The sequence below is a fragment of the Heloderma suspectum genome, chromosome 3 (assembly GCF_057233095.1).
Source record: "Heloderma suspectum isolate Gila_16-S chromosome 3, 16-S_ref, whole genome shotgun sequence".
NCBI lineage: Eukaryota > Metazoa > Chordata > Lepidosauria > Squamata > Helodermatidae > Heloderma > Heloderma suspectum.
Window position 1 is genome coordinate 32,662,156 of NC_139460.1, and position 21,751 is coordinate 32,683,906.

The window sequence follows — 21,751 nt, forward strand, 5'->3', positions numbered from 1 at the left end:
TAATGGATATTCTAAAATAAAGAATGCTCACCAAAAGATAGGAACTGCTACAAAACAAAACAAAAAAGTATAGGTAAAACCTGTGATGGTTCTGCTGTGTTGCACAGTGCACTGCTCAGAATGTGGCTTTTTGAACTTTGTCTTGTGCAAACTAGCACAGTGGCTGAGAGATCAAGATTTTGAGCAATGTTGTTCTCAATGGATATCACACCCCATTAATCCTCTTGTGTGGCCTTACAAAACTGACTATGGGTGGGGTGGAGGACGAAGTGCTCTCCTAACCCAGGACACTATTTATCCTGGTCCTGGGGTTGGCCCTGATCATGACCAGTGGGACTGCCCAGAGAAAGTGCCCACTTGTGCATTCTTGTTCTGGGTGGCAGGACAAGGAGGACTGGGGCAGCCCTGAGGTGGTTTGAGTCAGAGGACAGGGCAGGAGTTAGCTCTGTCTCAACCATACATCTCCATCACCACCCCTCCACATTCATATTCCATCCTCCTTCTCTTTCTCTCTCTCTCTCTCACACACACACACACACACACACACACACATATAATCTCCATGTTTTCGGCTACGGTCAAACCCTTAGTATTTGCTAGCTTTCTCCTTAGCTGGATCTCCTCAACTTCAAGTACATCCTGGGATGATGGGGATGGACAGACAATTATCTTTTTTTCTCAGAGACAGTATCAGTTCTGTTGATGTCCTTGTCAGCATCCCTGTAATGGAAACTTTCCCAATATGAAAGATAGCCAGTAACTTTGCTTCCCTCCTTTGGAAAAATATTTCTGTGAGGGGAAATTGTAACATCAACAATATTCTGGTAGGTTCTCCCTCATCCCCCACCAATTTAAAATCCATGTTTTGGAAATATAATATCATCTCCCAGATTTGTATTTACTGAGATGTATACACATACACGGTTCCAAATGTTGTCAAACTCTTTTAAAAAGTAACAATGTCCTGCAAATTGTGATGTCATGCCCCTAGTTTTTTGGGAAACCTAACATCTTCCACCAGATTTGTATTAGCTGAGGTTGAATTGTCTCATCACCATTTCCTCCTAATATGGGGGTGGGGGTGTGTGTTGAAGACCAATAATCTGAAGTTTAGCAGGGGAGGAAGATTTGTTCCTTAAAACAAATGAGGGTTTCAGATTACTACATTTGGATGTGCTAAATGTGTACATGAGTGTGCCAAATTTTGTCTCTCAAGCTTGTTTGGAAGATCATAATTTCCACCTATCCACTATTTAGGAACAGTATACCATTATGAAAAAATTATGCCAGTAAAGCAGTGTATAGAGGAGGTCTTGTAGCTTTGTGGTACTCTTGGTGTAGAAGGCACCAGGTTCAATCCCGGGCATCTCTACTTAAAGGTTTCAGGTAGAAGGTGGGAAATTGCTGGATACCTTGGACAGCTGATGTCAACCTGCCACTACTGGGCTACATGACTCTATAGCCTGATTCAGGATAAGGCAGATCCTTAAGTCCTAATTTCCCGTGCCTTATTTGTGAGAGGAGTCAGTCAAGGTTCGGGGTTTCCAAAGTTTAGTTTATGGCCCTTGTATAATTTCAAGTTCCAGACTGCTTCAGGCATAATTATGTCAGACTGAAGAAGTCCCAGAGTGGGAGAAGTAGTTGCAAGAGGTGGATATATCTCACAAATGTTTTACTCTGGGCATGCCATGTATAGAGATATAATTTTAGAAGCTGTGTTATTTTTCATACAGTCTGAGGAACACCAAGCACTAAAGTACCTTCTGTTTTAAGTACTAAAGCAAGCACTAAAGTTACTTGTGTCATCAATCCAAAAATATTTTAATTCATTGTAATTAGGTTGTGGGCTGAGCTGCCCATTTCCATTTTCAGGTTGCTGTGATGTTAGAAAGGCACTATTTGAATTAAGAGTTTCTAAAAATCTTAGCTCAGATTTTAACTTTCAGAGTAGAATTTATTAATGCTACAATATTGAGCTATGTAATCATGAAAAGCTTTGAACCTATACCATTTCCCTTCTCCAAATTAAAAAAACTTTTTTTTCAAAAGGAAAATTCAATTTCCATTATCTTTATGTGTGATTTTTGTTTTTTAAAGCCTTTCAAAAGAAAGATGTTACCCTGCTATCCAGGTTTGATCTTCTAAAATACTAAGATAAAAAATAATCATGTTGATGACAATTCAGAGGTTTAGGTTGCAATCTTATACACTTACTTTGGAGTAAGTCCCACTGAATTACTTCTGAATAGAGATGCATAGGATCGCAGTTATTGCAGCAGGTGAGCTGGGTAGTGAGTTTGAGGCTGGTTGTCCTATCCCAGCAGCAAAGAGAGCCTGTTTCTATACTGATTACCCAGGAAAAGAGCATATGGGGGAGGGTACACAAACATGGCCCTTTCATCCACTGATGAGACAGAGGAAGGAGAAAGTGACACCTAAGGATATCAAATGCCAATATTTACCCTGATAGACAAGAGATAGGCACCCATCAACAAGGCTTCTGTGCACCACTGATATATACCATAACAAGTCAAGCAATGTTGTTTTCCTCTCCTTTTCCACTTGTCCTCATTGTTGGGGAAATGGTGAGAGTTGCTTTATTATGGGTTTATTTTAATTATTTTTTTCAATTTTATTGCATTGACAACAGTCATTTGCAAAATAATGAACAGCTAAAACATATTTAAATTAAAAAACAAAAATCAAGAACCACCACCACTGGTTACCTCCAGAAATTCAACAACCCTTAAAATTTAATATTTAAAACCTAAGACCAAACCATTTCATCTTATCTTACCTTGAACTAAGCACAATTTGGGGGTTTGAATTCAAAGCCCATTGTCTCACTTTCAAAGCAGAATTCATATATTTTGCCATTCTAAAAGCAACATAATAGTCCGGTCCATTTAATAACATAAGCACCTTATCCGTTGATGTTTCCAACCTCTTTTTCTTTAGGAGTGGAAAAATATATTTGGATCTCAAGTTATCTTATTTAGCACGCTCTAGCAGAAAGTGAATTCGATCCTCTATTGTCTTGCAACCGAATGGACACAGCCGACATGGCCTGGGTACATTATGAAATCTTCCCTCTACTTCCTTCAAGGGAATACTAGTCAGTCAGCATTTTGTAATAAGAACCCGTAATGAAAAAGGACATGGGTGTGCCAGATATTGTGCTGCCTGGTTGAATGTAGCTGGCAACCCAGCATATAATTCATTTGACCTGCAATTAGCCACCTTGGCTGTGTCCATTTGCCACGATGTATCTGCTATCCTCTCCTTTATGAGCAATTTGGCCACATCGTAACCCTTTGATAAAAGAAATTCATATGAGAAACCAATCCGGGTCACATGACCAAGACCCGGCTGCATGGTCCATCTCATCAAAAGTGGCCTGAAGCAATGGTGAGGTTAGCTGGAAAATCAATCTGAGCCAGAGATGAGCCGCTGCATTCATTACCAGGCCCAAGATGGGTAAGACCCCTGTTTCAGTTCTTATTATGGCCCTTGGGGTGCTTCTTGCTACATATAGAGCTCTTGTTAAAAACCCAGGTTGAACTGATTCCAGCTCAGCCAGGTTTGAATTTGCCCATAGTGCTGCCCCATAAAGCATTTGTGGCAATAGTTTACAACAATAAAGCTCCAAAAGTGGGGAAATTAAGTGCCCTCCTCTCCCAGCTGAAAACCTTAAGATTGCCCCACTTGTAATCTTAGCTTTCTCTGCTGTCCCTTTTATATGTTTATCCCATTTGCCAGCTTTTGAAAAAATGATTCCCAGATATTTATATTTAGTTACTGACTCTAGGTTATGGCCATCCAGCAACCAGAAATGGATCTTTCTAGATCTACCAAATTCCATAACCTTTGTTTTCTTATAGTTCATAGTCAACATTTCGTGCTGGCAAAACTTGGAAGGAGCCACCAGCAACCATCTCATCCATATCGAGGTGTAAGACAGGATGACAGCATCATCCACATATAATACAGAACACGGATGGTGCCCTAGAGAGGGTGGAAAGAACTGTGGACCAGACAGGGCATTTACCATGTCATTCAGACATATATTAAGTAACGTTGGGGCCAGCAGGCATCCCTGTCTCACCCCCCTATTGACAGGGATAACTTTGAATAATGTTCCGCTGGTATCCAGTCTAACTCGCATGATGGAATTTGTATATAGTCCTTGGACTCTCGCTCCCAACCAAGGGTCAATCTGGAGATCTCTAAGTTTCTGCCAATTTTTATTTTTGGTACTGTTGTATTTTTGTATTTTATTGTAGGCTGCCTTGATTAAGACTTTTGATGGATGGGTATAAAACTTTAAAATGCAAAAGAAAAAAGAAAACACACGACAGTGGTTAGACGTTCAGTTTTCTAGTCCGTATAATAAAATCTGTTGAGAGCTCTGAATGCATTACCTTGTTTTCCCATGTCCTTTTCTGTTTAACTTGCACCACTATCATACATCAATAATTTCCAAACTGTATCCCACATGAGAATGGCTAGTGTATCACAACACATTTAATTAAATAAAGGCTGCTGTGTGCACAAAAGGAATCATCCAGAGAGGAAATTTCTAGGGATGTACGAAAGTCACTTACCTTTTCGAAGGGAGACATTTGTGGTGGGAGTGAGGCGCTCCGTCCCTCCCCTTGAAATTTTGGCCGGCCGGCTCCGCAGAGATTCCACGGAGCCGCCGGCCAGGGCCGCCCGCAGCCGGACATCTGGCCGCTGGGCAGCCTGCAGGGACGCAAATGGCGGCTGCCGTAGCTGCCACCATTTGCGTCCGCTGTTGTTGTTTTTTGCCGTGATAGGCTACGTAAATACTTACGTAGGCTATCACGGCCTCCGCAGGGACGCAAATGGCGTCCCTGTGTTACCCGTGATAGGCTACGTAATTATTTACGTAACCTATCATGGCTATAATGAGGAAGCGAATGGCGGCCGCAGATGTGGCTGCCATTCGCAAGTCAGCGCGGACGGCAGCAGGTAAGTGCTCCGTTTCGTGCACCTTTCGTGGGGTGGTGGGGCGGGAGGTTTCGTTCTGCCACGGATTTCGGGGGGCTCTGCAGTGGAGGCTGCTTTTTGCATCTCTACATCATTCAGTTCTGGACTTTTTCCAGAGGTGTAGATGTGTTAGTCTGTTGTTGCCGCAATATCATATCTTGCGGTACTTTAAAGACAAACACATTTATTATGGCATAAACCTTCCTAGATTACAACCCACTTCATGAGATATATTCTTCTGATGTGGGCTGTAGTCCACAAGACTGTCATTTTTGCTCTGGACTTACCTCCTTCCAGTCAAGCCCCTAAAGTAACTCAGAGAAACATGGGGGTAGGGGAGGGCTCCTTTCTGACTGGGCTATTATTTCTCTTACACACAGTAAAAGTAAACTTTCAGTTTTCATTCAGGAAAAAACAGTCTGAGCGCACAAGCAGACAAGCTACGGAGATCAGTGTTTTGCCAAGAGGCAAAGGTTCTTTTAGGATTAAGAAGCACTAAAGACAAAATCAAGGATTTTATTAGATAGCAGGCAAAATTATACAGACAAACACAAGATACCAAGCAAGATAGCTTAATTCCCCATTCAGTTGTTGAGAGCTCCAGGTAAATGACAACAGAGAGACCCCAGTCAAAGGGCTGGCATGCAGCACCTCAGTGGTCCAGGTCTGCTTCCAAGCTCATTGAGGGCAAGTCCCTGGTGGTTTTTATACTTGTGTTCTCCTGTTGCTACATGCAGGTTTGAGGAGCATCTTAGTTCGTCACACCTGGGGGGTGAAAGTCAGATTCTAAGATCTCATGATGTTCATACATTCTTGTACCGCCCAAAAGATAAGCTAAAGTGAGCGGACAGTGGCCAACCTAATTGAGATTGTACCCACCCCCGCGCAGACAACTGACCTTGGAAAGCAAAGCCTCCAGCCTAGAGGTTTGAGAGCTCTTAAGGGGGCCAAGTTCTTAAGGTTCGCCAAGAGATTCAGGCATACCAGGAACAATTGTGGCACGCCACTCTCCTGTCTCCTCAAAATACAATGGTCTTCTGGTGCATTTCCTCTACAATCAGTAATCAGGATTTCCCACTTAAAAAAAATAAAGTAGCCATGGGACTCAACTCCCCCTTACATCTTTACATTGCAAGAATTGACCCGTTACTTCTACTCTGCTTTCTGTCCTTTAACCAGTTTCTGATCCATAAGAGGACCTCCCCTCTAATCCCATGACTGCCAGATTTGCTCAGGAGTCTTTGATGAAGGACTTTGTCAAAAGCCTTTTGGAAATTTCAGTAAACAATGCCTACTGGATCACCACATATTTATTGACACTCTCAGTGAACTCTAAAAGGTTAGTGGGACAGGACATACCTTTGCAGAAGCCATGTTGATTCTTTTTCAGCCGGACTTGTCATTTCATTGTACAAATCTGGAACTACCCACACAAAAAATTATATGAAATCCTGATCATGTATCTCCTATGGTACATCAAGTTGTGCCATCTTAAAGCACACTTCTTTTTTTAATATAACCTGAAAAGGGTTGATTTTAGTGTGTTTAAGAGTTCTACCCTCAACTAGTAGAGGTTGCTATACACAAAAACATTCTTCCATTGGCTCCTGCTGGTAGTGGGCAGGATTTTAATTATAAGAGGAAGAGCCAAAGCCAACTAAAAGGATGGGCAAAGAGTAAGAACAAGTTGCTAGTTTCAAGAAACAAGGAGAAATAATCCAGAATGTAATATTTGCATTATAGGAAATAAAGTATTCATTTTAAAAAACAAATATTTTAAATAAAAAAGTAATTACTAATAATCAAGATGGCCAAAACCGAAGTCATAGTCTCCCATCTGTTAAATATTAATTTAATGTGTTACTTAGGTAATTACTTCTTTAGACTGCTTAATAATGTTAATGAATATTTCATTAATTACTATAATATGCTATTATAGTGTTATGGGTGTGTGTGTCTTACCTGAAAGAGTTGCCGAGTAACAGATCATATTTTGGGCGAATAAGAATTGGTTATGGATTATTTAAGTCTAACATGTTCTAGCCTAATGAGAGCTTGGATGTGAAATCCAGGCAGCCTTCCGACAAAAATACTAAACATGTCTGACAAAAATACTAAACATTAAAGCGACATATCTTTACAACTTATATACATTGGATAAAATCAAAATAGGAAAGAGTACTTTTTTTGGAAAACAGATCATGTAAATGCATCTATCAACTGCAATCCTATGCATGTTTACTCTAATGCAAGCCTCAATGAGCCTTAGTCTCAAGTAAAGGTATATACGGTTGCAGCTTCAGAAAGGGGAAATAAATAAATAAATATAACAAACTTCTGTTGATGTAGGCAGATAGATCCTGTTCAGTTAATCAGGCAGAAGAATTATGTGTCGCTGAAAAGCTTTAACTTTCCTACATCAACAGAAGTTGGTCCAATAAATCAGTTTGCGTATTTTGTATTGATTACTTGAGAACAGCCCAGCAGCTGCACTATAATGATCAATATCCACGTATTTCATGCACTCTTTCAAAAAAATGAACACATAACTCCCAAACATTCCTGAAAAAATATTCTATTTCCCAAGACATCCCTTTCAAGATGACCACATATGCAATAGAGGAGACGTTAAGGGTACAATCCTATGCATGCTTAGACAGAAAAAAGTCCTTCAAGTCCCAGTATGCTCCAGCCCAGCATGCTGGGAGTTGTAGGAGTTTTTCCTGTCTAAACATGCATAGGATTGCACCCTAAAAGAAAACCAATTGACTAATTCAACTTGTTCTATGCCATAGCCATGATTGTCAATTTCTGATATGTACACATTATACCTTGAAGCGTGTCAGCATAGTCTATGTGATAAAGTAACAAATCAGGTGGGTCGCACACAAACATTTGGCATATATTATTAGTTAGCAGAATACAAATAATGATTGTGCTCGACCACCTTCTCACTTTCTCATACATCACTTGTGTCCTTGATTGAAATAAACCTTTTTAAGGCTAGGGTACAAAGCAGGGAGAGGTGCTATACTCTCAGTGGTGGCGCTTCACAAACTCTCTCCTGGATAAAAGGTCTTACCAGAAAATAACCATGGCATAAAACTACATTTAAGTATTACACGTAAATACCCATTGCTCGCTTACTGCTAGGAGCTGGGAGATCCGGGTTCTAGTCCCCACTCGGCCATGGAAGCTCACTGGGTGACTTTGGGCCAGTCACAGACTCTCAGCCCAACCCACCTCACAGGGTTGTTGTTGTGAGGATGAAATGGAGAGGAGGAGGATAATGTAAGCCGCCTTGGGTTCCTTGCAAGAGGAAAAAAGGCGGGGTATAAATGCAATAAATAAATAATAAATAATACATTGGACCATTTCAGAGCAGCCAACACCACTGACTTTCTTCCAAAATCGTTGTTACGATTAGAAGTTTCTAGAGGACTACAGTTCTGAGGAGCACAACTGAACCGAAGAAACTGGCCCTTCCTAATTTTTTTGTTGTTAAAAAAAACACTTTCTACTGCCGCAGAAACCCTGAAATACGTAAAGCCTACTAACAGGACTCATAAGTTTGGGGAAAATTTCATAAATCTAAAATTCAGCCTTCCTCTCAGTTTCTCTCCACTCCCCTACGTAGGCTTGACCATCCTTTGAACCTTTTGGTACTTAATTCATTCTACATCTAATTTTTATACTCTTCTTCCGTGTCTCTGTTTTCCATACCTCCACTCCCAGCCTCGCCCTCTGCCCCAAACGCTCCAGAAAACTCCGCCCCTTACTTTCGCCCACCCGCCTTATTCTCTTATCTTCCAGCGAAAAGCAGGATGTGACAACAGCTGTGGGCAGACTAAGGGGCCAATGGCTTCGCCAATGATACTACGCATGCTCAGATTATCCTCCTGTGTCCGCGCGAAGCGTTCTTGTATCTTAGCAACCTGAAGAGGGGCATTGTGGGCTTGAGGCTATAGGCCCTGTTGCTGACAGCAACGGGGAACCCGGGTGTGGATCGCCCGAGGTAGAACCCGCCTTGCTCGGAAGAAACATCATGAACAAGCCGCGTTAAAGTCAACGCGAACTTAAAGATAGCAGGATAACCGACAAATGCCCAGCATGCTGATTGCTGCTATTGTTTGTTTGTTTGTTTTTGAAAATAAGATTTTAAACAGATTTTCAGAGCTTTAATTCCCGTTCTTCTTGTATATTTTCAAAGAAACGTCAATTTGAGTCACTAACTGCAGCTCCCGACCCTGGGAGGACTAACCATTCATTGAGGTAAGCACTCGGTCAAAAGAACGCGCACGTTGGCAGCATTTTGCTTGACAAATTTAGGCTTGTGCTTTGATAACGTTCAAGCTGGGAGTGTTTCTTTGTGTTTTAATGTGCAATTCTTAAGGGTGGAATTCTTAGCCTGTTTAGACAGGAAAAAAAAGCCTTACAACTCCCAGCATGCCCCAACCAGCCATGTTGTTCAGTCGTTCAGTCATGTCCGACTCTTCGTGACCCCATGGACCATAGCACGCCAGGCCTTCCTGTCCTGCGCTCTCTCCCGGAGCGTGCTCAAGTTCATATTCATTGCATCCGTGATGCTATCTAGCCATCTCATCCTCTGCCGTCCCCTTCTCCTTTTGCCTTCAGTCTTTCCCAGCATCAGGGTCTTTTCCAGGGAGTTTTCTTTTTGCATTAGGTGGCCAAAATATTTGAGCTTCAGCTTCAGTATCTGTCCTTCCAATGAGCACTCAGGGTTGATTTCCTTTAGGATGGACTGATTTGACCTCCTTGCAGTCCAGCGGACTCATAAGAGTCTTCTCCAGCACCACAGTTCGAAAGCATCGATTCTTCGGCGCTCAGCCTTCCTTATAGTCCAGCTCTCACAGCCATACATTACTACTGGGAAAACCATAGCTTTGATTAGACGGACCTTTGTCGGCAAGGTGATATCTCTGCTTCTTACTATGCTGTCTAAATGGCAACCCACTCCAGTATTCTTGCCAAGAAAACCGCATGGAACATATCACAAGGCTAAAAGATATGACGCCGGAAGATGAGCCCCTCAGGTCAGAAGGTGTCCAATATACTACTGGGGAAGAGCAGAGGGTATTTCCAAGTAGCGCCAGAAAGAGTGAAGCGGCTGGGACAAAGCCGAAAGGACACTCAGCTCTGGATGTGGCTGGTGGTGAAAAGAAAATCCGATGCTGTAAAGAACAATATTGTTTAGGAACCTGGAATGTAAAATCAATGAATCAAGGTAAGCTGGAGGTGGTCAAACATGAGATGGCAAGACTGAACATCGACATCTTGGGAATCAGAGAACTAAAATGGACAAGCATGGGCGAATTTAATTTAGGTGACCATCATATCTACTACTGTGGGCAAGAATCCCTTCGAAGAAATGGAGTAGCACTCATAGTCAACAAAAGGGTGGGAAAAGTAGTACTGGGGTACAATCTCAAAAACGATAGAATGATCTCAGTACGAATCCAAGGCAAACCATTCAACATCACAGTCATTCAAGTCTGTGCCCCAACCACTGATGCTGAAGAAGCTGAGGTTGATTGGTTCTATGAAGACCTACAACACCTTCTAAAACTAACACCAAAAAAAGACGTCCTCTTCATCATAGGGGATTGGAATGCTAAAGTAGGAAGTCAAGAAATCACCGGGATAACAGGCAGGCATGGCCTTGGTGTACAAAATGAAGCAGGACAAAAGCTAATCGAGTTTTGCCAAGAGAACACGCTGATCATAGCAAACACTCTTTTCCAACAGCACAAGAGGCGACTCTACACATGGACATCACCAGATGGTCAATATCGAAATCAGATTGATTATGTCCTTTGCAGTCAAAGATGGAGAAGCTCTATACAGTCAGTCAAAACAAGACCTGGAGCTGACTGTGGCTCAGATCATGAGCTTCTTATCGCAACCAGCCATGCTGGGAGTTATAGGACTTTTTTTTTCTGTCTAAACATGCATAGGATTGTGTCCTAGAACTCTTATATTTTTAGTAAAATGAATAATCATCTGTGATGAGGTTCTGTGGGGTGGGAAGTCGATGGGTCTGGATATGGTGTGAAGCTGCCCCTGGATGGGATTGCATTACCCTTGAAAGAGGAAGAGGGTAGCTTGGGGGACGCTCCTAGATACCTCGTTGTCTGGTAAGTTGCAGGTAGTGGCTGCAGCTCGGAATTCCTTTTACAAGCTCTGGCTTATACACCATACGTACGGCCGTATCTGGAGTAGTCAGACCTGACCTCAGTTACCCATGCACTGGTTATCTCCAAACTAGACTACAGCAACATGCTTTATGTGGGGCTGCCTTTGTAGACAGTCCAGAAGTCTATGGGAGGGTGCTGTTGCACTCGTCCTGCTTTTGGGTTTCTGATCAAGAGCTGGTTGGCTGCTGTGCGAACAGAATGCTGGACTAGATGGACCCTTGGTCTGATCCAGCGTGGCTCGTCTTATGTTCTTAAGCTGGTACAAAATGCAGCTGTCCAGATATTTGTGGGGCCAGATAGTCTGAATACCTAATTCTGATTCTGCACCAGCTGCCAATAAGCTTCCGGGGCCAATTCAGAGTGTTGCCCTTAACCTTTAAAGCCTTAAACAGCTTGGGACCAAGTTATCTGGAGGGGTCCTTCTCAAGTACCAGCCATTAAGAGCAGGCAGGCTGGCATGCAGAAGAGGGTCTTGTTGTTGGTGGCCCCAGAACTGTGGAACTCTCTTCCTATTGACTTGCATCTTGCTGCTCCTGTATAGGCATTCAGGTGAGCCTTGAAGATCTTCCTCTTCAATACTGCCTTTAATCTGAGATTGTAACACCGATGATATAGAAGCAGTGCTTACATAAAAGTGTCTGCCAATGTGTCTGATTACCATCTGTCCAGATATTGTTAGGCCATATTATGACTTCCCTGATTTACTCCATTAGAAGTGTATACTTGATCACTGAAGAAAAGACTATAGCGCCAATCCTGTACATGCTTACTTGGGAGTAAGTCCTATTGAACTCAGTAGGACTTTTCTGAGTAGTTGTATAGGACTGCACTGTAAGACCCTTGCTTGTGAGTATATACATGTATAGAATTGCACTCTACTGGTGGTATTTTCTTGCCACTTGGTATTTGGTTGCTGAGCCATAACCAGTGATAACTGGGCACAGCAGAAATCTCAGTGCCTTCTACCGACCTCAGGGATTCCCATTATCTCTTTCTCCATTAAATAGATACTTAGTGTAGCATTTATTGATAATTTGTGTGGGAACAGAGAAAGCAGGAGCCTAGACTGGCAGAACTGATAGTGCTGATCATGTGTTCCTTACAAAAGGGAGAGCCTTCAGCGCAGCAATTGGTGTGCAGGATTTTGCTCCAGTCAGACAACTCTGTACTGCAGCATTTGTGTTTATGGCTATTCATGAAAGTTTTCTATTTTCTAGCATAGCCACTTAGTCAAAGTGAAATTTTAGTGCTTAAGAACTGGACAGTTAATCATGAGCACAATTTATATGTTATTAACATAAGGAGACCACTCATTGTACTAACATTTTAAATTGATAAATATTTACTCATGGCTGAAATCAAAGGCCAACAATATAACACACTCAATGTTTCGTAGGTTAAAATGATGAAAAATGTCCACCTGGCACCTGAAGCAGATGAAGATGACCTTTATTCTGGGTACAATGAGTATAACCCTACCTTTGATACAGAGGTAAAATACAATTTGTATTAGGATATATTACAGTTTTGTTTTGTGCTACCTTGCGTATAAGCAAAAGTGAAAATATGCAGGACAGTTTGGTTCAGCATAATTCATTTTAAAAAGATTAGAGCTTGTGAAGTGATATACCAGTGTAAATGCACAAATATAACAAATACAGACTGGGCTGGTTCAGACATAATGATAAGCCAGAATTCTGCGGAGCTCGGCATGCTGCCTGATCACTCTTACTTGTCTCCTCCTACCAGGAGGAGTGGCTAAACAAACTAAGAAACCTCTATCCATGGTTTGTTTAGTGTTACATCTGAGTCAGAATCCCTGTCTTGTTACTCTCGTTATGTGCCAGCATCATAAGCCGGGGATTGTTCTTGGCTTATGATTCTGGCTTGCTAGGAGAGAACAAGTCAGGGATCCTGGTTCACTAAACAAACCACAGACAGAGCTTTCTTGGTTAGGTTAGCCATTCTCACTGACAGTAGGAGCCAAGCAGGAGCAATCAAGCAGTGAGAATCAGTTATGTTCAAACCAGCTGTATATTAAACAGATTTTTTTTAAAGCAAATGAAATACCTAACTGTATTATTTAGCTATGCTAGCAAACAAAATTAATTGTAAAGTCAAAGATTCCTTTTTTTTTTTGCTGTTTATATTTTGTTGTATTCTTTTAGGACTTAGAGAATGATCCAGCTTTTCAACAGGCTGTGAAAACTAGTCATGGTAGACGACCTCCAGTAAGTAAATGTTAAAAATTAAAATACATCAGTGTAAGCATTTGTAAGCACTCTTATGAGCCTTACTTCCGTTGCAACACTTTCAGCCTAGTTTCACATATTTTTATTCAGAAATAAAGTCTCACTGAATTCAGTGGAACTCACTTCCTCATAAGCATGTTTAAGATAGGTGTGTTTTCTTTCTTCACATCCAACAGAATTAGTATGTGTAATCCCATGACTTTCCATTGCTATTCCCTTGTATTTTGTTGGTCCTCCATCAGGGAAGATGCCATTTTATCTTACATTTGTCCCCCCCGCCCCCAGAATTTTTCAGGTATTTTTCTTCTATAATCTTACTCCAAATAATGTCTTGCTCCAAAACTCATACTAAGCATTCAGTGAAGCAGTAAGGACAATATATTTTAATAAATTCCTAAGCAGATTGGGGGAATTCAACAGATACATGTACAAGAGCAGTGAAAGCTTACTTTGAAAACTGCACATGAAGAGCCATTGAAGTGTTCATCTAGCTGTGATTCAAGTTCTAAAGAGTGTTCTCCTTTCTTGGCCAGTAGGCGGCAGTCTTGTCTAAATTTTGGAAAAGGTTCACTACTTACTCCTTCGACAGGAATTTGCACCAAAAACAGGAGGTGATGACATCAAAACAGTTTTGTTTTTTGTCACTAATAAAGGAAAATGTCATTTTGTATGAATCAGTACGTAGCTTCAGTATAATTTTCTGTGGTCGTTATATTTAAAACAATCTAGTTTCTGCAAACTAATGAATAATTCTTCATTAACACACTGAACTGTCTTCTTACAAGCTTACAGCCAAAGTTCCGGGTACATCTGGTTCACGAACTTTAGCTACTGGATATGGGGTAAGTTTTTATTGTATACTCAAATTTGCCCAGCTTTCCTTTCTTTGGCTCAGTGTTTTCTCGAGTGATCCATACACACAGCTGCTGAATTTTCAAGTTCCTGATCCCAATCAACCTATACAATCACATAGCAGTGAGCCTCACATTATACAAGGACATAACAGGGACTGAAGCCTGACAGGGACAAGTGAGAGGTCTCAGTGTGGCTTGCAGACTATTTGTTGGAATTTGCTCTACTCATAATTTGTTTCACCTGCCATCTTTTGAAAGAGATGGCTTCCCCACTTCAGAGAACATTAAGTATTGCTGGTGCAATGTGGAAAGGGAAGAAATAAAAACTAGTGTTGGCTTGCTGGAAGCCAACATTATAAATAAAGCTTAAGTATAGGCTTAAGAATGAGGGGAGGTGGGAAATTGAGGCAAAATTGGAAAAGACCAAGGCCAGAGCTGCTGTATCTGTGGCAAGGAAAGGGAGGATGTGGTCTAACTCAGTTGTCCTTCCCAACACCATGGCTTATGGATGCTAGATGTGAATTGACCAGTGGCAGTGCCTCTTATAAAGAGGAAAATATGATTCTGCCCTCTTACATGAATTTTAATTTTTATAGCAATTAAGGAATTGGAATTGTTCCTTCCTCCAACACCGTTTAGAAGTCTAGTATGTATAGTGAGAGTTCCCATCATTACTTCTGTAGATGTGATAACAATATATGTATCTGCAATTGGTATTAGAGAAGTGTTCTATTTATGGTATCAGAACAGTGTTTCTTGTGCTCCAGCCCTGTTCTTCCCTTATAAACAGAGCATGCAGTGTTTACTGACTTAAAATATTTTCTTACATTGTGATAGTCCAAGACAACACTATCTTCATCAATGGGCAGACCAATGACAGCAGCTATACAGGTAATATTGCTGCAATTATTTATAGTTCTTAGACATCCATCAGTATAAACAGTAGTATTCAGAGCAAGTCGAGAGATGAGTCACAGTGGTGTAGAGCTAATTTTACATTTAAGGAATGAAACACGAATTGAAAATGAGGATATATTGTTAAGTGTTCAACCGTAGCATTCCATAATATTAACTTCTTAATAAAAGAGTAATTGTGATGTTGCCTTGTGCATTGAGCTCAGGGGAGTTTACGTCATGCATTTGATTGCAATTTAAGGACCTAGTGGTATAATTCCTGGGGCAAAGTTCCTCTTGGCTGCCATCCTATGTTCAGCTACATGGGAATAAGTGTCATTGAACTCAATGGGGCATATTTTTGAGTAGAGATGTATAACATTGTACTGTTTAAGAACATAGCACATAAGAACATTAGAGCCATGGTGGATCAGACCAAGGCTCCATCTAGTCCAGCATTCTGTTCGCACAGCCAGCTATCGACCAGAAACCCACAAGCAGGACACGAGTGCAAAAGCACCCTCCTGCCCATGTTCGGAAGCACCTGGTGTACGTACATACCACCTCTGATACTGGAGATAGCATATAGCCATCAGGTCCAGTAGCCATTCAGTTTATTTTATTCTCCCTATCCTTCTCCTCTTATCTGAAGAGCAGCTGTTGAGAATATTTGTATTTTTTTTAAGGGAATAGATAATTAGGCTTCATTTGGAGAACATCTTGTATTTATTTGAAGAAGTCTCTAGACAACAAAGGACATTGTTTTTCTTTCCAACATAAGATGGTGCAGATGTAACATTCCTGATCCCCTAACCATGGTTGATTGGGTCCATCATATAATGCAGGGCTGTTGAACCTTGGGCCCACTTGGGTTCTTAATCCAGCCATCAAGGGCTTCCAGATGGCCACGCCCCCTTCCCCATATTACCAGGTGGCTCATGCTCCCCCATCCTGACCGCCTGTCATTTGGTGGTTTCCTGGCTTTTGTGCAGTTTTTTCGCCATTCTAAAAGGTTGAAATGCCTCTCCTAAGGCTTACGCTATTGGCAGTAAGACCTTTAAGCTAAAATATGCTGGTATTTTTTATATTTTGACCCTGGCCCTTTTGTCTTGGTCCTTCCCTCTTTGCCTTTGGCCCATTTGTCTTCTCCCTTTGCAGCCCTCAAGAGCTTCTCCGAAACTGAATTCAGCCCTCAGGCTGAAAGAGGTTCAGCACCCCTGATCTAGTGGCTGTAGCCATTATTGCCACCTTTTCCCATTCATTCTCCAGAAATACTCTTTGACATATATTATGTGGGCTTTAGTTTGTCTGAAACTGAGCAGTGTCAAACCTTATGGTAAATATTGTCTATGTTATTGAGATGGTGCTGGAGAAGACTCTTACGAGTCCCCTGGACTGCAAGGAAGTCAAATCAGTCAGTCCTAAAGGAAATCAACCCTGACTGCTCATTGAAAGGACAGATACTGAAGCTAAAGCTCAAATATTTTGGCCACCTAATGCGACGAGAAAAGACACTGGAAAAGACCCTGATGCTGGGAAAGATTGAAGGCGAAAGGAGAAGGGGACGGCAGAGGATGAGATGGCTAGATAGCATCACCGATGCAATGAATATGAACTCTCGGGAGAGAGTGGAGGACAGGAAGGCCTGGCGTGCTATGGTCCATGGGGTCACGAAGAGTCAGACACGACTGAACAACAATGTTATTGAGAATATTACTGTCCTGGGTACATGTAGGATAGATGCATGTTAGTAAAATGTATTATAGAGCAATCCTATGGATATTTACAGAGAACTTCAGCTATTGGGCGATATGGAAATGTAATAAATAAAAGAAATAAAATTTATTCAGACGTTAATCCCATTGTTTTCAGTGGGACTTACGCCTGGATACGTTTGTATAGGATTGCAGTTTTGATCAATAAAAATGTCATAAATGTATTATATAGTACCTACAGAAGAGTACAGTTCAGTGTAATAGAATTTATTCGGTGTTTGTATTCTATCACTTAATAATCAGCATTGTGCTCGGTTCAAATTCCTGCTTCCTCATGGTTGTCAACATAAAAATGTCTTCATTTATTCTTTAAGGATGGTGTTGCTCGACCTATGACAGCAGTGCAGGCAGCAGGTTTTACCAAAGCAGCTTCAAGAGGTACATTTTATGAAAATCCTTGGCTATAATAGGATGGGACTTTGGCATGGTTCTCAATACTGTTTACTAATCTGCAGGTTCTGCATTTGATCCTCTTGGCCATGTGAGGGGTCCAGCTCCTCCTCTAGAAACGAAAAATGAAGATAGGTATGTAGGCAATTTTATTTCAGTCTCTTTTGCTGCTAAAGTTTCATATCTGTTGTTAAAATCAGTAATTTTAATGTGTAGAGACTTCTTCATATAAATACTGGAAGTTCTCCAAATGAACCCTAATTATCAATTTCATCAAGATTCCACCACTTAGGATGTCTGGACTCTGGGCAGGGAAAATAGAATTTGATTTTGAAGAGGCTCTTTGATTTCCAAGAGGCTCTCTTCTTTTTCTCATGCTGCTGCAGTATGACTTGAATGTATCAGTGGTCCTGTTTTTTTGTTTTTTTTAACCACACAGTGCTATAGAACAGTTTAGTGTGATTACTGTGGAAAATGGTTTGCTGTCCAAGATGCCAGCTTTAAGTACTCTCCTAGGACTTGGATATACATGGTTCATTCATTGATTTAAATGTTTCAATGTTCTCATTGTTTTATAAGCGAATAATTACATCAGAGCTACGTTTAGTTACATATCAAGTAGCATAAATACATTAAAATATGCCATTTACAATTTGGTAATCCTATAAACATAAAGTGGAGCAAGGACGGCTAGCCTTGCAAAATAAGGTCAAAATCTTTCACCAGCCCAAAATACCACCATTTCAATATCTTCTCTTCATATCTTTTTCCCTGCCTTCCATAACAGGCACACTTTTTAACTGACAAATATGTTGTGATTTATCATAATGCATTACTCATTAATGTTCTCTAGCCTTCTATAGCAATGCTCTCTGAGAGGCTGACAATACAAAATTAAGTAATAAATCACAATAAACTACAATACCAAAAGCTAGGTTATAAACATCTAAAAAATATTACCCATGGCAAATAGTTCTAGTCAGTGTGGTGTAGACTGTTGCATTTGGACTGGGGAGACCCAGGTTGGTTCACTTGGCCATGAAGCTCACTGGGTGACTTTAGGACAGTCACAGGCTCTTGGCTTAACCTACCTCACAGTGTGGGGATAAAGTGGAGAGAAAGAGGACTGTGGACTCTGCCTTTGGCTTCTTGGAGAGAAAGTCAGGATGTAAATGTAACAAATCAAGCTGTTTGAGGTTGTTGGTGGTTCCCAACGTGTGAGGTCTGAGCTAACTGTAGCGAGAACTGAATGCCTGTCCTCAAGGATTCTGTCTGAATTAAAAAATGGGGACCAGTTGAAAGATGAAGGTCTTTTTAATATGAGGAACAGGGCAGTTTGTAGCAACCAGAAAAGCTCACTAATAAGGGCTGCATCATCCATGATATCTTATTTGGTTTGTTTGTTTGTTTGTTTAACATATTTATATCCCACCTTTCCATATTGTACTCCTAAGGTGGTTCATAGCAAATTATAAATACATACACACACAAACACGCACACATATGCACACACTTACAAACAAATTAACAAGGCTAGCAGCATTAAAACAAGCCAGCCCTATTAAAAGCAGCAGTTTTAAAATACAAACCAGTGCAGAGGTAAGAGTAAACAGAACTGTCCCTCCAAATCCAGGAAGAATCAAATTGTTTTGATCTGGCACATGAAAGCTGTCTGTGGGTAGGGTCCAGAGAAGTGCAAGCTAGTTTCTGCTCATGCACAACAGGACTTTCCTGCCTCCTTCTCCCCAATGCAGCCCTCTGTGCTCACTAAAATCTGCTCTTGTGGTTTGGACGACCTTCTGCAATTGCTTGGGAGCGTATGGGGCTGCAGCAGGAGCAGGGAACTGGCAGAATTCAGAGGGGCTACCTTGTGTGGAACACAGGAAGCTGCCTTATACTGAGTCAGACCATTGGTCCATCCAGCCCAGTATTGTTGACATTGACTGGCAGCGGTTCTCCAGGGTTTCAGGCAGGAGTTTTTCCAGCCCTACCTGGAGATGCCGGGGATTGAACCTGGGACCTTCTGCATGCACTGAGGTTCAGCCCCTCCCAAGCAACATCATCTGAGGACCCAGACAGTGCCTTTCTGTCTGTACAAAGCATATTTGGATCCAACCCAATGAGGGCATCAGGCAAACCTCTATATCTCACGGGGGGCATTCCATAAATCTGCTGCCACCAGAGAGGAGGCTCCTTTCTGGTTGCAACCCAGCCTATCCCTGAAGCAGACTTCTCCAACCTGGTGCCTTCTACATGGCCATGCTGGCTGGGATGATGGGACCTTTAGTCCAACACATCTGGTGGGCACCAGGTTGGGGGAGGCTGCTCTAAAGGTTACCATCCTGCCTGCACCCTAAGTTCAGAAGGAGAGGGCCTTGTCTGTGCTGCACTTAGGGTGGAGGCACGTTTTATAGCAATAAGAGATAGGCTGCACCACTGTTGTGGAATGCCTTGTCCCATGAAGCACAGATGGCCCCTCTCTGGCTGTCTTTCATTGGTTGGTAAATTCATTTTTATTCCAGCAGGTTTTTGCCTGCCACGTATCTGCTGTTTCATGTAAAAGGTTATGTTTTATCTGTGGTCTCTGCCTTTGTTATATTTTGATTGTATTTTACTGACATTGTGATTTTAAACACACAATCCTATGCATGTTTAGACAGGAAAAAGTCCTTCATGGCTGGCTGGGGCATGCTGGGAGTTGCAGGATTTTTTTTCTGTCTAAACATGCATAAGATTGCACCCTTAATTGTTTAAGCCCCCTTGAGGAGTGTATAGGCACTATAGAAGGGCAGAATAGAAATCCCTGAATAAAATAAGTATAAATACAGGTGAGAGCAGCCAAAGAAGGAACAAAACTGGATATAAAATATGCATTAGCAAAAATGGTTTTGCCTTGGAATTTCTGGATCAACATGATACATGATTCTATTGTGTTCCTTAAATGTAGTCCAGAAGGAAAGATTAAACAGTTGGAAAAAAAAGTGAATGAGTTGGTTGAAGAAAGCTGTATTGCTCACAGTTGTGGAGATTTAAAATTGGTAAGTCACAGACTTTAATTTATATTTTGGCCTTGTGATATACAGCACAGCTCTTCCTTGTATAATTTTCAGATTTCCAGCTCATGTTGCATACTGAGGGCTGAAGCAAATGAAATGGCTGCCTATGTAAGCATTCCATGCTCATCTCATCACATATAGAAATACCTGCTACATGAATGGTAGTAGGTGCAGAATGCGGCAGCATGGCTGATTAAAGGCAGCCGCCGGTGTGATCACATCACTCTGGTGCTGAAGCTGTTGCACTGGCTACCAGTTGTTTTCTGGGCCAAATTCAAGGTGTTGGCTTTGACTTTTAAAACTCTATATGATTCCGGCCCAGCCTATCTCAAGGAGTGCCTCCAGCAATACCAGACAGGTCGCTCAACAAGATCAGCCTCTGATGGCCTTCTCTCTGTCCCATCAGCCAGGATAGCTAGGCTGGTGAGGACGGGGGAGAGGGCCTTGTCTGTGGTGGCGCCCACTCTCTGGAACTTCCTCCCTAGAAAACTCTGCCATGCCCCCTCTTTAATGAGCTTCCGTCATGCATTGAAATCTTAGTTGTTCAGGCAGGCATTTGGCGTGGGTTAGGGTATTTTTAGAACATGATGTTTTAATGCTTCATTTTATTGTTTTTGATTGTTGTATTGTTGTGCATCTCCCAGAGTGGCCGGATGACCGGCCAGATGGGTGATTAAGAAATTTAATAAATGAATAAACACAAATAAATTGTCCCATTCATAATCTTAATTGGCTGACTCATATGGTAAGTATGTTTATACGTGATGGGCTGTGTGTGGAATATCCACAAAAATTAGCCCGTTTGCCTCTGGCCATTGTCACACAGCTTTTCTTGGAACAAAATGACTGGCTGCAGATTTTCTTTAGCACCCTCTACTCATTGGAATGGGCTCTGTAAGAAAGTAACACTTGTGCCCGGGATGTCATGTGTAAAATAGGAACATGGGCTTGGGAGTCTAGCTGAATGAATGGAAAGGTGCTTCTGCTCATGCAAGGTGATTTCCATGACTCCCCTCTTGGTCTGCAGTCCTCCATGCCAAGTCCTAAACCTTTCTTGAGTGTCCTCCAACCCTGAAGATTGACTTTTGAGTGGCTGCTTGGGGCTGCAGCAGGGAAGAGGGGGCATGAAAGACCTGTTTCATGAGTGGAACACTGCTTATGGTTCTTAGGATCCAAGCTGTTTTCTTGCCATTTAATGGTAGTAAATTGATATATGTTTATCTTCACATTTTGTTTGCTTGTAAGTTTATGTTTTAGTTTTTCTGAGATTTCATATTGGCACACTATAATAGTATTTCTAAGCAC

General features: G+C 41.6%; 2 protein-coding genes across 4 annotated transcripts in view; one reads left to right on the forward strand and one right to left on the reverse strand.

Moving 5' to 3' along the window:
- The window catches only part of CRYL1 (crystallin lambda 1), an 89,261-nt gene extending 80,481 nt beyond the window's left edge, over positions 1 to 8,780 (reverse strand). The window contains exons 1-2 of one of the 2 annotated variants that reach the window (XM_084842823.1): positions 8,734 to 8,780; positions 6,370 to 6,433 (exon numbers count right to left, since the gene is read on the reverse strand). In XM_084842823.1, the coding sequence (XP_084698949.1) occupies positions 6,370 to 6,413 (44 nt within the window). In that variant the 5' untranslated portion in view covers positions 6,414 to 6,433; positions 8,734 to 8,780. Of the gene's footprint in view, positions 1 to 6,369; positions 6,434 to 8,157; positions 8,243 to 8,733 lie in introns of those variants that run through there. The other variant, XM_084842824.1, reaches the window with a different exon arrangement.
- Positions 8,781 to 8,962: 182 nt separating this feature from the next.
- The window catches only part of IFT88 (intraflagellar transport 88), a 57,905-nt gene continuing 45,116 nt past the window's right edge, over positions 8,963 to 21,751 (forward strand). For both annotated transcript variants that reach the window (XM_084842833.1, XM_084842834.1), the window contains exons 1-8: positions 8,963 to 9,282; positions 12,622 to 12,717; positions 13,394 to 13,456; positions 14,263 to 14,319; positions 15,169 to 15,222; positions 17,315 to 17,378; positions 17,456 to 17,525; positions 20,338 to 20,428. In XM_084842833.1, coding sequence (XP_084698959.1) covers positions 12,628 to 12,717; positions 13,394 to 13,456; positions 14,263 to 14,319; positions 15,169 to 15,222; positions 17,315 to 17,378; positions 17,456 to 17,525; positions 20,338 to 20,428 — 489 coding nt within the window. In that variant the 5' untranslated portion in view covers positions 8,963 to 9,282; positions 12,622 to 12,627. The remainder of the gene's footprint in view (positions 9,283 to 12,621; positions 12,718 to 13,393; positions 13,457 to 14,262; positions 14,320 to 15,168; positions 15,223 to 17,314; positions 17,379 to 17,455; positions 17,526 to 20,337; positions 20,429 to 21,751) is intronic.